At 40.8% G+C, this 16,399-nt stretch overlaps 1 protein-coding gene across 1 annotated transcript in view; it reads right to left on the bottom strand.

The window, feature by feature from the left end:
* Nucleotides 1-15,919, bottom strand: part of PDE1A (phosphodiesterase 1A) — a 595,639-nt gene extending 579,720 nt beyond the window's left edge. The window contains exons 1-2 of the mRNA XM_030209839.1: nt 15,830-15,919; nt 15,471-15,581 (exon numbers count right to left, since the gene is read on the bottom strand). Of these exons, the coding sequence (XP_030065699.1) occupies nt 15,471-15,571 (101 nt within the window). The 5' untranslated portion in view covers nt 15,572-15,581; nt 15,830-15,919. The remainder of the gene's footprint in view (nt 1-15,470; nt 15,582-15,829) is intronic.
* Between the last annotated feature and the right edge of the window lie 480 nt (nt 15,920-16,399).

The raw sequence follows: 16,399 nt of genomic DNA, 5'->3' as shown, positions 1-16,399 counted from the left end.
TTACCACGTGGGCCCTTACTGCCACCCATAGGAGCCAGCTCTGTGGGTGCTGTGGGTGCTTGAGCACCCCAATATTGAGAAAATTCCTTGTATGTGTTCAGGAAGGAGTTATTTCCATTGGGCTTAGCACCCCCAATAATTTTGAAAAGTTGGCTCCTAGGCTGCCACCCATTTTGAGGGGTAGGGGCTCACTCACTAAGCATGTGTGAATCAGCGCTTGGCAATGTGGCTGCACTAACTAATTAATACAGACAGTCTCACTCTCCACCCCTAGACATGGCCCCTGTGGGAAAAAATACATTTTCATTTTTAGTGAGCCGGTAGTGCATGCATGTCTCAAGTGCCATGGGAACCATTTTAAGCTGCGATACTAATGGGCCCTTATACCAAACTGTGGTAAACACTAACATGTGCTTACTGCTGTAAAAAATGGCATACTGTGAGGTGCGCTGAGGTGTCCCATGGCAATTTCAAGATGTGCGCACAATACCCATGCACTAAAAAATAAAATTAATTTTTTCACGGTAGGGGCATATTGGAATGGAGAGTGGACGTGATCTGTGCTAATTGGTTAGTGCAGCTACATTGCCGATTAGAGCATGAACCCTTACTGCCTATAAAAATGGGTGGTGGTAAGGGTTCACGTGCTAATCTATTTTAATGGCCACTAATTAATACAAAAAATAGGAAATTCTGCCATTGTACCACAGTGGTAAAAATGAACAGCATGTGGGGAAGACCTGCATAAGGACAAGTAAAGGCCACTTTTTACTGCCATTGAGTAAAAGAGCCCTTAAGAAAATGAGTAACCACCCTAAAAAGCTATTTAGTTATTACTGTCTCTCTCTCTCTCCCTCTCTCCAGTTTTATTTCTAAAAACAGTTTTGGTTTTTATGCTTAAAGAACAATATTTATTGGCCACGGTCTTCCAATTTGTGGCAAGTTGCCAGCTGCCCTGTTTGCAATGCCAGTATTTAATCAGGAAGGACTAACTGCATGGAATGGCAAGTGTGGCTCTTGCCACCTTGTTGGGCAGATTGGATGGACCATGCAGTGGCACTCAGGACCCTTGACTGACTCCTCGCCCCTCTCCCCCATGGTCCAGTGAGTAACAGTGACTTTGTAAACCCTCTGCTGAAACATCATCGAGGACTCTCTCTCTTTGATTGGAGGGTTGGCAAGGGAGAGGGCAGAGCTACTCTTATAGCAAGGAACTGGCTCAAACAGGCCACATGGCTAGAGTTATTCCTTCTTTCTGTCCTACACCCAAGATTGCTCCCCCCCACCCCGAATTTTTTTACATTTTTTATTTATAAGCATTTAACATAAATTACATAAGCATCCACTTGTTACCAGAAATACAGATAAGAAAAAAGCAAGGAAACAAAATAACCGAAGAGGGAAAAATACAATATTCTCCTTAGATCACAATAATGAGGGGAGTGAACGGCTACAATTAGATCAAAAGGAAAACTTAATTAATCCCAACATTATTACTAAACTTAGCTCACATCTAAGTCTTTTTTTCTTTTTTAGTTCCAGGAAAGATCTCAGTTGTCCTGGGGTGAAAAAAAAAACATATTTAGATCCACCAAACGTAACCATACAGTTCATGGGAAGGCCAAAAGAAAAGTTGTTCCAAGAGTTAAATGTCTCCTATAGCAAAGCAAGAAAGGTCTTCCTTCTTTCTTGAGTGTTCTTTGTTACATCAAGATAAATCTATACTCTTTGACCATGGAACAAAACTTACATATTACAATAATACATTATCATGATTGCATTAACATCCTGTTCAAAAACAAGGTTCACAATCAGTGTTTATCCACTCCTACCTTAGCTGAGATAATATTTAACCACCTCTCTGACCTCATGTGCAACTTTCTTTAAATTAGTCACCTTATATATATATATATATATATATATATATATATATATATATATATATATATATATTCCATCTTTACTTATACCCTTCACTATCAATTAAAATGTTCTATTAAATATTGTGTTGACATTGTAAGTAGTATACTATGCCATACTTTGTATTGTTATTTGAATATTTTTACTACTGTAATTGCCTATTTCTCATGTTTGATCTAGTCTTACTGTACACCACCTTGAGTGAATTTCTTCAAAAAGGCAGTAAATAAATCCTAATAAATAAACAAATGTTGTTCTCTGAGGTTCAGATATGGATTTCTCTAAAATCACAGAAAGATTTTGTACATCAATGCAATTATGCTGATCCCTTTCAAAACACAGGCTCCTGGGTAATCTTTGATGGAATTGGTCTATAAAATATCTTCTTAATAGGAGGAATATTAGTCATGGAAAATTTAAGTATGTCAGTTAGATATTGTTTCAATAAATCTAGAGGGGTAATACCCAGGGCCTCAGAGAAATCAATATACAGAGGTTAAACCACCTGTTGAAAATTTCCAGCAGTTAAATCTTTCTAAGAAGCAACATCTTGTCATTAACAACTTCATGCTTAAAACTCTGGAGCGATTCCACCTCACCTTGCAGTTGCTGGGACGTAGTTGATGAATCATTCTTCACTCAGTCCAGCATCTTAGCCAAATCTTTCACTTTACTCATCAGAGAAATGACTTGCTCTGTAGATTTGTGGACATTAGAGTTCAAGTCCTGAAGCACTTTCCAAACTAAATCAAATCACTGCTGGAGTAGATAGCGAAACTGCTTCTGTTCCACATTGTTCACCAAGGTCAGAGACTTCCAGTGTGTCACCCCAACTAGCAGCAGCTAACGCCATGTCTTCCAGTTTCCACTGCTCCACCGACTTTACCACTGCTTCAGTGATGGGCTGATCTCCGGAGATAAGGTGGTTTTCACACTCAAAGGGACTAGTGCTCCTCCATCTAGCCCTATTGCCAGGCCACACTCTCTGGATTTCTGAATGAGAACTCGGCATAACGGTCTATTCGCTGATGCACAGGGGAGGATGCACAGGCCAGTGAGGGAACGGCCCTTACCACCCCTTTCCTCTTTACATGAGACATTAGAAAAAGAGGTAAAAATTTGGGATAAAGGGCACAGCAAAGAAGGAGCAATCACTTCAGCTCAGCAGAGTAGGGTTGCCATCTTGGCCACTCCCCTGCACCCCCTCCCTCCCAATAACTGTTATTGCTTTATGTTTCCCAAACTGTTATGCGCACTGAGGCCATATTCTATCATTCCACATGCAATGTTTCAGAACACCCTTGCCACACCCATGGCAATGCCCCCTTTTGAATTACACGCTAGTAGAGTTAGGCATCAAGCCATATAGAATAGCACACAACCAGATGTATGAAAATTTTAATGAATGCCATTAAATCATCAATTGGTTGATAGCACCCAATTATTGATATTTGGCTCGTTAAATTCCATACACATCTTGGGCAAATTATGTGCTAAGCCTTAAGTGATGCCTCTCTTCTACAAAATAGTAGGGAATGTTTGAATGCATGGGTTTAGGCGCACCATGCATAGTTATCCTTATCATCTGACTGACATCTCAGAGGGAATACACTGGTACTTCTTAACTCCTCTTACACTACAGGTTAAGGATGGGCACCCAGGAAATTTTCATGTCATTTTCATTTGGAATTATTTTTGTTTCCAATGAACGTCATTAATACTGCATTTCTTCTTAAAGAGAATGCACACTGTCCCTCTGATTCTACGTAAGTCGCCCAAAGTTGGGCACCCAAATTTGGGTGCAGAGCCCAGATGAGCGTGTAAGCTAATTACTCAATTGGGTGCTAACAACCAATTATTGGTGATAACTGGATTTAATTGGCACTTAAATTAGCTCTAATTTGCAGTTAAGTGCGTATCTGCCTACTCACTATTCTATAAGGGAAAATAACTTGAGAATGATAAATTTACCTATATTATCCTATATATTAGCTATTGAATTCTTGAAGAAATATTGCTCTGATACTTTGCTAATACCTTTTGATAGCCACCTTTTGGTGACTAAAATTATATTTCCTTTAAAATCTTCTTTCAGAGAAAAGAGATGTGTTGAACTGGCATTTTGGAAAATTCAGAAGTTATAGATAGAGTTATATTATTAGTGACTTTCGTCTTTGATTAAATAGGAACAACGTTTTGAAATTGTATTTCCGATATATGGTTGATAGTTTTTTGGGTTTAAAGATGAATATATTTCCTGACACATCAAGGGAATCGCAGACTGGGAGGTGTGAAGTCTAGGCTTTTCAGCCAGGAATCATTGCCCCAGGTGGGGCCTTCCTAGCAAGATTCCCTTGTAAGTGTTTTATTTTCTTTAGTACTTATTTGTTTGAACCTAAGAAATTATAGAGTTTGTGGAAACAGATGAAGAATATTCTGCAGCAACTTCCTTCAGTTACCACTGTACCAGCTGCAATAACCGATTAACCTTCCTCCCTCAGAAAATGTGAAGTGTAAGATTAACCATTTTGAGTTTTTCTTATTTTCTTTAAGATTGTTTTCCTGATCTTGGATCTTCCAATTGTGGACAATTATGTAAACATATATTGTTGAGAGAATGTTTTCCTTTTTATATTAATTTCTGTATTTCCTTACATTTATGTGATAAATGTGAATGTAATTAAGTAAAATGATAAATAAAATAATAATAAAAAAAATCTCTCACATGCAACCCAAAAGGGGGCATGGCCATGGGAAGGTCAGGGGTGTTCCAAACATTAAGGCACAGTGTTATAGATACTGGGGTTACACACCCAACTTGTGCACCAGGATTTACACCAGGTTTTAGCAAGGTTAGTCCTTGCACTCAAAGTTTGGCACCCAATGGCTGGTGTAAGTCAGTGCACACAAGACTACCCTGTCCATGGCCCACCAATACTCCACCCACATAAATGCCCCCTTGCAGTTATGTCTATAAACAGTGCCCAAAGTTACTTCTGTGTAGAGTACCTCATTCTCCAAAGGGTACTCTGCACAGAATGCAGAATACTGGCTTAACGCAGGTCTTGTGCCTAACGTTGGACATGGCACTTGCGCCTACTGAAACTTGGTATAAATGCTGGGAATGCACTGGATCCACCTATGCCCCTCCCATGCCATGCTCCCTTTTGAGTTGCACGCTATAAATTTTAGGCTCACATTTTATAGACTATGGCCAGGGCAGCTCTGTGTGTAAACCCAAATGATTTGCAATTATTGAGTGTTAATTTCTCATTAACTAATTAGGGGGTCCTTTTACAAAGGCGTGCTGAAAAATGGCTTGCAGTAGTGTAGGCATGTGTTTGGGCACATGCCGATTCATTTTTTAGCGCACCTGTAAAAAATGTCTTTTTAAAATTTTTGCCGAAAATTGCCACGCATCCATTTTGGGTCCAAGACGTTGCCACCAGCCATTGACCTAGAGGTAAAGACTCACGCAATAACCAGGCGATAATGACCTACACGTGCCAAATGCCACTTGGCGCACATCTGTTCCGCGTGTCCGAAAATAAAAAATATTTTTCAGACACGTGTATTAGACTTGCACCAAAAATGAAATTACCACAACAGCCATGCAGTAGCCGTGCAGTAACTGCATTCTGGCGCACAATGGACGCACGTAGACGCTTTTGCGGCTTAGTAAAAGGGCCCCTAGTTTACACGTAGATCTGAGATCTGTGCCCGCACACCCAAGTTTGTGTGGCATGGAGGAGTAGCCTAGTGGTTAGAGCACCAGTCTTGACATCCCAAGGTGGTCAGTTCAAATCCTGCTGCTGCTCCTTGTGATCTTAGGCAAGTCACTTAACCCTCCCTTCTTTCAGGTACAAAATTAGATTGGGAGTCCTCCAGGTACAGGGAAATAACCAGTGTACCTGAATGTAACTTATGTTGCTAATTAGCACCAATAATCGATTCCTAGTGCTCAGTTATTGGCACTAATTTGCTCGTCACTCAATTAGATGTACAAATTGGGCGTGCACCCATATTTGTGCATACAATTTTGATCGCCATTTATAGAATTTAGGGTATGTATATAACTGGGAGACACGTCCAACAATAAACAGACAACCAAAGAGTCCCACAAAAGTTGAGATGGGGCATGGGAATGACCAATGCGATAAGTCAAGATAAAATTGCAAATCCTTTATTCTTATATGCACCAACATTTTGCTTGAAGACAGCACATTACAAGAGAACAATAAACGCCATCTAAGATCGACTTATCACAGTCCATGTTTTGGTCTAAGCCTTCATCAGGAGTCCTTGAGAACATAACAACAAATATAATTGAGAAAAAAGAAGAAAAATATGAGCAAATAAAATATCAGGACAACTATTCCTAAACTGACAAATGTTTCTTTAAAAAAAAAAGGGGGGGGGAGCAAAAAACAAGACAACCAATATAAAGAATGTGGAATATGCAAAGTGACATAAAAGTGAAAAAGCAACTCTACTAAAAAAGCTTCTACTCGAAAGTACTGTGCTAAAAAGATATAAAAACGTGTTTGCATGAAAATGTGTGTAAAAAGAATATGAAGACACGCCTGTGTAAAATATACTGCAAGTACATGAATGACACACGTACTAAAAACTAGTGAAATCTAAATATGAAATATAAAATGTGATCCCACAACCAAGATTCCAATTAAGATGAGTACAAAATTAGTGCTGCAAAGCAACAAAGTGGCACTAGGGTCCTAATAAATAAATAATGTATGAATAAAAATCTGAATAAGATGTCACTTATCATAAACAGATATACTTTTTAATACTTTCTAAGAGCATGAAAACTATGTATATGTGTATGACGCTGCATTTTAAAACCCATCGGAGTGCTTACATAGTAGCGCTTTACAAATATTCTCTTTAGTTGAATGGTTTTACTATGTTTATTTTGGTTGACACAGATATTATACACATATTTTTGGTTATGAACTATTGAATATACCAGTGATGGCCATACCGTATAGTTCAATTTTCCCAAGATTATTTTCAGCTCCATACATATATTTTAATTACACATCAAGTAAGGATATTTATATCTTTTCATATGTGTAGATCCCTATTTATACACTGCCTTTTAAATGCCGGTTCTTCAAATCAGTGATGCAATTTATAGTTGCGTTTTAAGGTGAGCCTCAATATAAGCTGAAACGAGGATTGTAATAGAATACCCTGTGAGTCCTCTTATGGTTTTATTATATTTCAATCATTTTTATATATTTTTATTGTTAATGATTTTATGTACCATAGATGAATTGCCATTGGGGTCTCTTATAAGCTTTTATTTATCGCTGACAAATGGCAAGGCTTATGATGGGATTTTCAATAAAGTATCATTTGGTTTGATATAATAGTCCATTGACTTTATATTTTGATGCTCCTCACACTCATCAAGAAGGTATTAAAAAGTATAATTGTTTATGATAAATGACATCTTATTCAGATTTTATTCATACATTATTTATTAGGGCCTTAGCATCGCTTGTTTCTTTTCAGCACTATTTTTGTACTCATCTTAATTGTTGGTGATAATTGGAGTTAAGTGGCATTTTATTGGCACTACTTTGCAGTTAGGTGTGCATCTGCCTAGTCGCTATTCTATAACACTGCATGCTCAAATGTTTTGCATGCAATCCAAAAGGGGGCGTGACCATCAGAGGGGCATGGGCAGGTCAGGGGCATTCCAAACATTAAGCGGCAGTGTTATAGAACTTGAGATTACACACCCAACTTGTATGCTAGGATTTACATGGGGATTCAGCGTCCTTGACCCAGGGGCATAGCCAGACAACATATTTTGGGTGGGCCTAGGCAAGAAGTGGGTGGGCACCAAGTGTTCTCCCCTCCCCCCCTGCACCACCACCAAAAAAAAAAAAAAAAATATATATATATATATATATATATATATATATATCTCAGCTGGCGAAAAAACGCTTCTTTCCACCTTGGCAGTCTGCAGCAGGCATGCGCTGAAGACTAAGCATGCGCAGGTGCCAGTATCAAGGAGAGTAGCGTTTTCATTACCATCAGGAGGAGGTCTTCAGCTGGTGGAGCTAGGGATCCCCACCAGCTACCACTAAACGTGTGCTACTGTTAGGTGGGCCTGAACCCTAAGTGGGTGGGCCCTGGCCCACCCAGGCCCACCTGTGGCTACGCCACTGCCTTGACCCCAAAGTTAGACGCAGGAACCTGCTCTAAGGGGGTCTTCTACAAAGGTGCCCTAGCATTTTTAGCGCATGCTAAAAATTAGCGCACGCTAACCGTGTAGATGCTCATAATATTCCTAAGGACATTTTCATGGTTAGTGCATGCTAAAAATTAGCATGCACTAAAAATGCTAGTGCACCTTTGTAAAAGGGGCCCTAAGTGCTATTCTATAAAGGGACTTCCCTCTATAGCAGAGTGCTTAGTGCCAATTTTTCCTGGTGCTTACATTTGAGCACCATTTATAGAATTTACCCCTATGTGCACATACCCCAAATTTTATAAATGATGCATACTAATTTGGCTGCACAGCGAATCAGTGACGATAATTGGTACTTAACATTAATTGGCTTTAATTAGAATTTACGTGCACATCTTTCTAGGTGTATTCAATAGCACAGTGCATGTAAATTCTAATGTGTGTAGCCATGGGTGTGGAATGGGTGGTTCGTGGGCGTTTCAAAAAAACTATGCGCACTATTATGGAATGCACCCAATCTGCGCCTAAGTTAGATGCAGACCTTTAGGCCTAAATGGATGCACCTAAATTTTAGTCACAAGAATGGCCACTAAGCATATTCTATAAATTAAGCCTAACTTTAGGCGTCGTTTATAGAATCACGCTAAGCACTTGGTTTGTTGGTAACAATTTTTAAGGTACCATTTATAGAATTTGGCTCATAGTGAACCCTCTTTGTATATAGTGCACACTTTTTCGGAGAAAGGGTGTATGTTATATGCAAAGAGGGCACACTATGGACCAGATTCTATATATCACGCTGAGATTTCCACAGGGAAATCGAAGCTTATGTTGTAAAGTATGCTCTAATTTAGGTGTACTTTATAAAATACACCGAGTGCTGGTCCACACAAATAATTTTAGTCACGGTCAATTACGCCAACTAAAACCTGGTGTAAATCCCGACACCTAAATTAGGCATGGAGTGGCTGTGTTCTATAACAACATGCATAGATTTTAGAAATGCCCACAACTCTCCCATTTCATGCCCATAACTATGCCCACTGATGCAACTTAGAATTCAAGCGCACCATGTTACAGAATATGCTTAGCAAGAAGTGCGTGTAAATTCAAATTAATGGCAATTAATGCTAATTGCTTCTTAACATCTACTTATCAGCCATGATTAGCTTGTTAACTAAGTTATGCGCATTGTTATAAAATATGCTTTGATGTTTGCACAAAAATCTCAACGCAAATATAGAATCCCGGGGTACATGCACATTCAGGCTGATTGTATAGGTTGCCAAATGTTATGCATCAAAATTTGGGGTGCAGGGCAATTGCACGTATAAATTAATTAGTTAACAGGGCATTAATCAATAATTGGAGTCAACTGGCAACAATTTGGATTTGCATATGCATCTGCCCTACTCGCTATTCTATAACAACCACAGCTAAATTTCCTAGTGTGTAACTCAAATGGGACAAGGCTATGGGAGGAACACAGGCAGGGCGGGGTGTTCCCAGCAGTTGGATGCAATGTTATAGAATACTATCACTTGCACTCCCAATTGTCAGAAATTAGATGCCATCATTTACACCAGGTTTTAGCAGGTGTAAATGCTGGCACCCAAAGTTAGTCACGATAGTCGCAGTAAACTAGTATTCTATTAAGGGTGTTCAGCATGGAGCACCCTTTGCTTGTTTAGCGTGGATCTTTCCAGCGCTTATCTTTGGGAGGCATTTGTAGAATTCAACCCATAGTGCACAAACAGTAAGAAGAAAGCACACTATTAACGGCAGATTGTAATCATTCGAATGACAGCCCATTCCTACAGCAGGGATTACTGGGTTAGAAAGCTTTTCATCTAATATGGAAGCAATATTTTAGGATACAAAGAGATGATAAATGCCAAGTTCATCTTCCATTTCCATCAGTCAGTAACCAAACAGCTATGAAATGTCTGTTTTTACAAAAGCACTCATTTGTGTTTTTTCTGTCACGTTACAGACATAGGCGCCCCGTATAAGAGGCTTGGGGAGGCTAAGCCTCCGCAGCCCAGCTGTGGCCTTCCCTGCCTTTCTCCTCCAATGTGGCCCCGCCGATACAGCCAAGAACAAATTGTATCTTCCGCCTCCTCCCCCCACCCCCACGACTGAGCCTGCCCTCAACTCCGACATGCCTTCCATTTCGTTCCCGACGCAGCCGCTCTGCGTTTAAACCTGTTATTTTAAGTCACAGCGGCAGCTCGAGTCCAGTCTTTCCCTTCCCGCTCAGTGTCCCGCCTTCCTCTGATGAGGTATTTCCTGTTGCCGCGAGGGCGGGACATTGAGCGCGAAGGGAAAGGCTGGAGGCGAGCTGCCACTGCGACTTAAAATAGGTTTAAATGCAGGGCGGCTGCATCAGGAACAGAATGATGGACTGTCGGGGAGCTGAGGACAGGCAGGTGGGGCTGGGCTACACCTCGAACTGGGGGGCTGTAAAAGAGGGCTGGGGCAAGTCACCAGACATGGATGGGAGGGGAGGACAGGGCAGGGGCAGAGGAGAATCGCTGGACAAGGGAGAGAGAAGAAATCACTGGACATGGAGGGGAGGACAGGGGCAAAGGAGAATGGCTAGATATGGATGGACGGAGGAGCCAGGGGAGAGAGAAGAGTTGCTGGACATGGATGGATGAATGGAGGGGGACAGGGGAGAAAGGAGAGTTGCTGGGCATGGGTGGATGGAGGGGAGAGAAGAGAGGAAGGAGATGCACATGGATGGAGGGGAGGAAAGAGAGAAGAAATCTGGGTATGGATGGAGTGGAGGGCAGAGAAGAGAGGAGAAATGCTGGACATGGAAGGAGGGGAGGGAAGACAGAGGAAGTAAATGTACATGAATGGAGGGGAGGGGAGTGAGGAGAAATGCTGAATATGGATGGAGGGGAAACTGCTGAATTTAAGGACTGGATCAGAACACTTTGAGGGCAGATGCTGCAACTGAAGGAAGGATAGGGACAGGGCTACAGATGGTAGACAGAACGCATAAGGACACAGGAGGATGGTGGACATGGAGGCATATTTTCAAAGCACTTAGCCTCCCAAAGTTCCATAGAAACCTATGGAACTTAGCCTCCCAAAGTGCTTTGAAAATATGCCTCATGGTGAGTGAAAAAATATCAAATGGAAAGAAGACAGTGCATAAAACAGAAGACACTGGGACCAAAGCGAATAGAAAAAAACAAATGATCAGACAACAAAGGTAGAAAAAAGTATTTTATTCAGAATGTATTAATTGGAATATGTCAGCTTTTGGAAATGTGCATCTGTGATATTTTGCATGTAAGTTTCAATTTTTCTAGTATTGCTGCATGCCGAGTCTGACTTCTTGAGGTATCTTTCCAGTTCAGTATTTTGCCTTCATATCTTTTGATTTCTAGTTCCTTGTGTCATATCTGTTGTCATGTGTTTTTCATGTGTGATCAAGGTGCAGTATTCTGCTAGCGTGTACTATTTGCAGCCCTTTTGGTTTTGTTTCTTTCACTAGGTAGTGTATTGGTGTTTTAGAGCCTGGTGTAATTACAGTGCTGCCTTCTCATGCATAAGGTTGTAGCTCGTCCTGTCCTTGGAATTAGTGCTGTTATGGTTTGGTAAGGTTCTGAGTGTGTTCTTGCACAAGTTTGTGTATAGTGTTTTGCAGTTAAAGGTATTAATTGTGACTATTTTACTTTTATTTATTTTTCTGTGTGTTGTCAGACAATTATGGATGTAAGCCCCACCCCTGGCACCACCCATAACCCCGCCCCATTTAACCTCCCCAAACAGTTGGGCCACCGACCACCTATGCTTACAGAGGACAAACAGAATTTGGGTGCATCATGCTTCCAATTTCCCTCAAGTAAGAAGAGTAAAAGCAGGGGTGGGTGGGAGTACAGGCAGCTGTATGGGATGGGCCAGAGGGTCCAGGTCCCAACCAATATTTTGCCCAATGTCAGTAGCCAGAGATTACTTTGCTTGGCTCTTCCAACCAAAAAGATGTCCCGCTTCCCCTGTGTCACTTTTGTGAAAAAAGATGGCATCACTTTACCAAGAGGAAGAATAAAAAGTTGTAATCTAAGAATGGCAATCTAGGACTATAAATAGAGAAAAGAGCTCAAAAATGGGCAAACTGATATTCAGAGGCACAGACTAGATGGCATTGCTGTTTTAAGAAAACAGGTTACCCCAGCAACCTACCCTTCCATATCTAAGCTATCTGAGTCACTTTGTTAACATAACAGGAGCTGTAAAACACTACAATTTACTTTGATTTCTGATTCCTGGAACTACATTTGATGTAAAATGCTGCTAATAAATAGTACGACAAGTAGCCAGATGATAAATGTGTGGTTTTTAATATGCTCTGATAGATAGATAGATAGATAGATAGATAGATAGATAGATAGATAGATAGATAACAGAATCACCTGCTGCACTGGACCACAGAGATAATAAAGTGCCACGAAAGAGTTTCCATTAGCTTAATGGGGAGATAATGATACGGTGCAAATTATAGACCGTAACTGTGCAATTGCAGAATATTTTGTGGAGGGGAGAGAGTTAGATCACTGATAAGGGGGTAATTTTATAAAGCTTTTTCCATGCGTAAAGCCTGTTTTATCGGCACAAAAGAGCTTTTCTAAAATTGTGTGACAGCATATATGCAGAAAAATCATATGCCTACTGTTATACAGTCTGTAAGTCATTCCTGGGGCAGATTGGTGATGTATACGCGTATTTTATAGAATATGAATTAGTTTAGTTTATTATTTATAACCCACCTATATCTATAGGAGGAGTACAAAAAAACACTGAAAAATCTAATTTAAAAGAAATAAAAGCACACAATCTGAGAATCCATCAATACAAATTAATACTAACCAATCTTCAAACATATACATCTCATCCCATCCCCAAACAAAAACACATCATTCCACAAACTATTACATAAAAATTATGTAAAGTGAACACGCACATTTCTTTTTTGGAGCAGGTGTGAATTTGTGCTTGAGGCTTGGTGTACTGATGGGGCTGGATCTGGGAGTCTTTTTCATAAAGACCCACAAACATCTGTGTAGCCTTATAAATAAGCTTAAAATAAGTACCTTCTTGGACTCCTCTAATAAAATCAGGTCCTTAAGAGGGTAGTTTTCTAAAGCCGCACATATTTCATGTGCGTTTTCATGTATCTATTTTACACCTATTTTATAAAGTTAAGTACATGCCTACTTGACTGGGGCTCATTTAGAAGATGGTCATTTTTCTTCCAAAAAATTCAAATTGCTTTTTCAAAACACATTTTAAATACATTTTTCTATCCAGTACATCTGCAGTGCATCCAAATCACAAGGGGGCATGTCAGGGCGTGCTGAGAGCAAGATTTGGGAGTTCCCACCAGGGCCAGTCCTAGGGTCTCTGGTGCCCCCTTGCAGACTATGAGTTGGTGCCCCCCCCCAGCATCTCCTTTCTCTCTTATCCCACCCTGCCCCTGTCCAGTGATTCTCCTTCGCACCATCCTCCTCCCATTTATGGCCACCTGCCCGCCCTCTTCTCCCCCCCAACATCCCCCTTTTTCTTCTTGCCACCCTGTGTGGTTTAAGTCTTTTAATGTACCTCCGTCCCAGCGGCCGCGTCATTTCAAAGCCCTGCCCATCTCTAGCCTTCCCTCCCTTCATGAGTTCGTCCCCTCAGAGTCCTGCCCTCGAGGAAATGATATCAGAAGGCGGGACTCTACGGAACAAACTCACAAAGGGAGGGAAGGCTAGAGATGGGCAGGGCTTTGAAATGACAAGGCTGCTGGGATAGAGGTAAATTAAAGAATTAAACCCCCAAGGGTGGCGCGGTATGGCGGCCCTGGTTCCCACAATGTGGACATTTATTTTTTTTCAAAAATGGTCACAAAAGAAAAACACACTGAGCACAAAACATCTGAAAATGTCTAGGAAACATTTTTTCAGTTTCAAGAAAATGGCAACAGTCACCATTTGATTTTTGGATGTTTTCAGCAAAACATCCAAAGTAGGCTTTAGACATCATATCGAAAATGCCCCTCTTTATAAAACTACTGGCACAAGTGCAAAGGAACACACATATTTCTAGATGTTAGCACTCAAGAGCTACTGTAAAAGTTGACACACTCATGTACACGCATTTTATACTTTGCATGCATAAGTGCAGACTCCACCTGTGCGCCATCCAAACATGCCCAAGTAAAAGTACATGCCATGAAATTTAGGAGATCGTTTATGAGCATTCTTAACTCCTAAAACTAGGCACTTCCTTATAAAACTAACCCCAAAAGGGCTCATTTCTATTCAAAAAAGTTGGTAAGCATTTGATGAATTAAACCTCTTTCATTAAACATCTACAGGAAAAGAGTTTCCAACATAAACTAAATATAGCTATCTCATAATAAGTGCCATCTTCTTCCTGCAGTGTTGCAAAGGCATATGATTTATATATTCTACAATATGTCTGTAGTGTGCCACAGAATACATCTTTCTCTGGGACTGACTATTTTACTTATCTCTTGTAGCCTCTAGGACACATGGTGGTAAATTTATCCCTTTAAGATGCTCATACACTTGAAAACCCAGGGGAGTTTGGAATAAATGTAAGAATGTCAATTATCCTTCCTTGAGGCATTTTAGCCAACCTAAATAGGGAAGTTTGTGGTTTCAAATACAACAAACAGGCATACTTAACATTTAGCTATCTACATAATTGTTTTATCAATGGCATCTTTTCTTTTGCAGAACTAAAATTACCTAGGCTTTGTTGTCATCTAAACAAATGGCTAATGTAAGGAAGATACAAATACTGTGGATTTCTCTTCAAAGATGTGTTGTTCCTCTATGTAAATGCTTGCCAAACCCGGTATCACGAAGAATGAATTCCTTATAAATAAGTATATATAAACATTCAAGAGAAAATTCCTGAATAGACCAGCATACAGATGCTTTTGCAGCACTGCAAAATTTCAGTTTACTTTTGCTTTAAGATCATCTCCAGAAGTATCACTTTCCAGACACGGCATAGCGCCTTACTCCCAGGAAAGAGATTACAACCGAGGGTGAAAAGAGTTAGGAAGACAATCGATCTACTGATAAAGCAAGTATTTTAATGTCTGCACCTTGCCAGCGCAAAGTGTCATCTTCAGGAAGTTATGGCCACTGGCATTTATAAAACAACATTTTGGGACTAGAAACTCTCATTTTGAAACTATGGGCACCTGTCATACATCATGCTCTGCATTCACAGGTCGTTGTAGTCATCAAAATGTCTTTGGTACGAAAGAGCAAGCAAATAAGGAGAGGCTACTTACATTCCTTTCAACCGCTGCCACATTTTTTCCGTTTGTTCTCCTTTTAGATACTTTAAAGAGGTATTTTCACATTCCTCGTTTTCGGGAGCTGTAGACCCCATGGTAATTCTCCTACGGCAATACAGTTAGAACCAGGATCAAACAGCACACAGAGCATTCCCCAGTCCTCTAGAAACCTGAGCTGATCGACACATTAAACAGCAGCTGTCATCTACCCCAAAACACCTCAGATTTACAAAGCGGAGAGAAAAAGAAAACAAAAAAAAAGCGTTTGCTACAATTGCCAGTTACTTAAATGGGCGAGCCCTGCAGTTCCCCCCACCCCCACCTCAGCTTAAAGAAGAGATGCTCTGACTGACCTACGGTAACAAGCCTGATTCCCACATGTGAGGCAGCTGCTGTACTACCGCCCGCCTGAACGCTCAAGCTCTTCCCACTTGCAGCTCATTCTCTTTAGTTGTTGTTGTGTTCCGTGACTGCAGCACTGAAGCGCTCTTGCAATCTCCCGGAATTCACTGCCGTGTAAACTGAGGGCGAATCACTTTGAGCGCACTCCCTGATTTGTGCTAGGCAATTTGCAGGCGCAGGACTGAAATATCAGCAGATAGAAATATCACTGCTCTTAGTCTCTCTAACTGGTCTACACTAAAGCCTTAAAAAAAAATAAACAAAAAAAAAAAGCAATGTTTTATTTGATTGAAAGGCCCGAGAGCTTGTCTCGACGGGCCCAGTTAAACGAGGGCTGGGCCCGTTCGAGAAGGCTCTGAGGGCAGTGGGGTGAAGAGCATGTGGTTATGGGGGGGGTGGGGGGTCGTGTTCGGCTGGTGAGCACGTGGGCAGCTGGGATTGGTCAGATCAACAGAAGCTGACAGCACAGAAGCAACACAGGCAGCTGATTGGAGGATAGGTTGCTGGGGGGGCGGGGCTGT

This window comes from Microcaecilia unicolor, chromosome 7, assembly GCF_901765095.1.
Source record: "Microcaecilia unicolor chromosome 7, aMicUni1.1, whole genome shotgun sequence".
NCBI classification, from domain to species: Eukaryota; Metazoa; Chordata; class Amphibia; order Gymnophiona; family Siphonopidae; genus Microcaecilia; species Microcaecilia unicolor.
The sequence above is the reverse complement of the archived record's forward strand: the minus strand, read 5'-3'. Positions and strand labels throughout refer to the sequence as shown.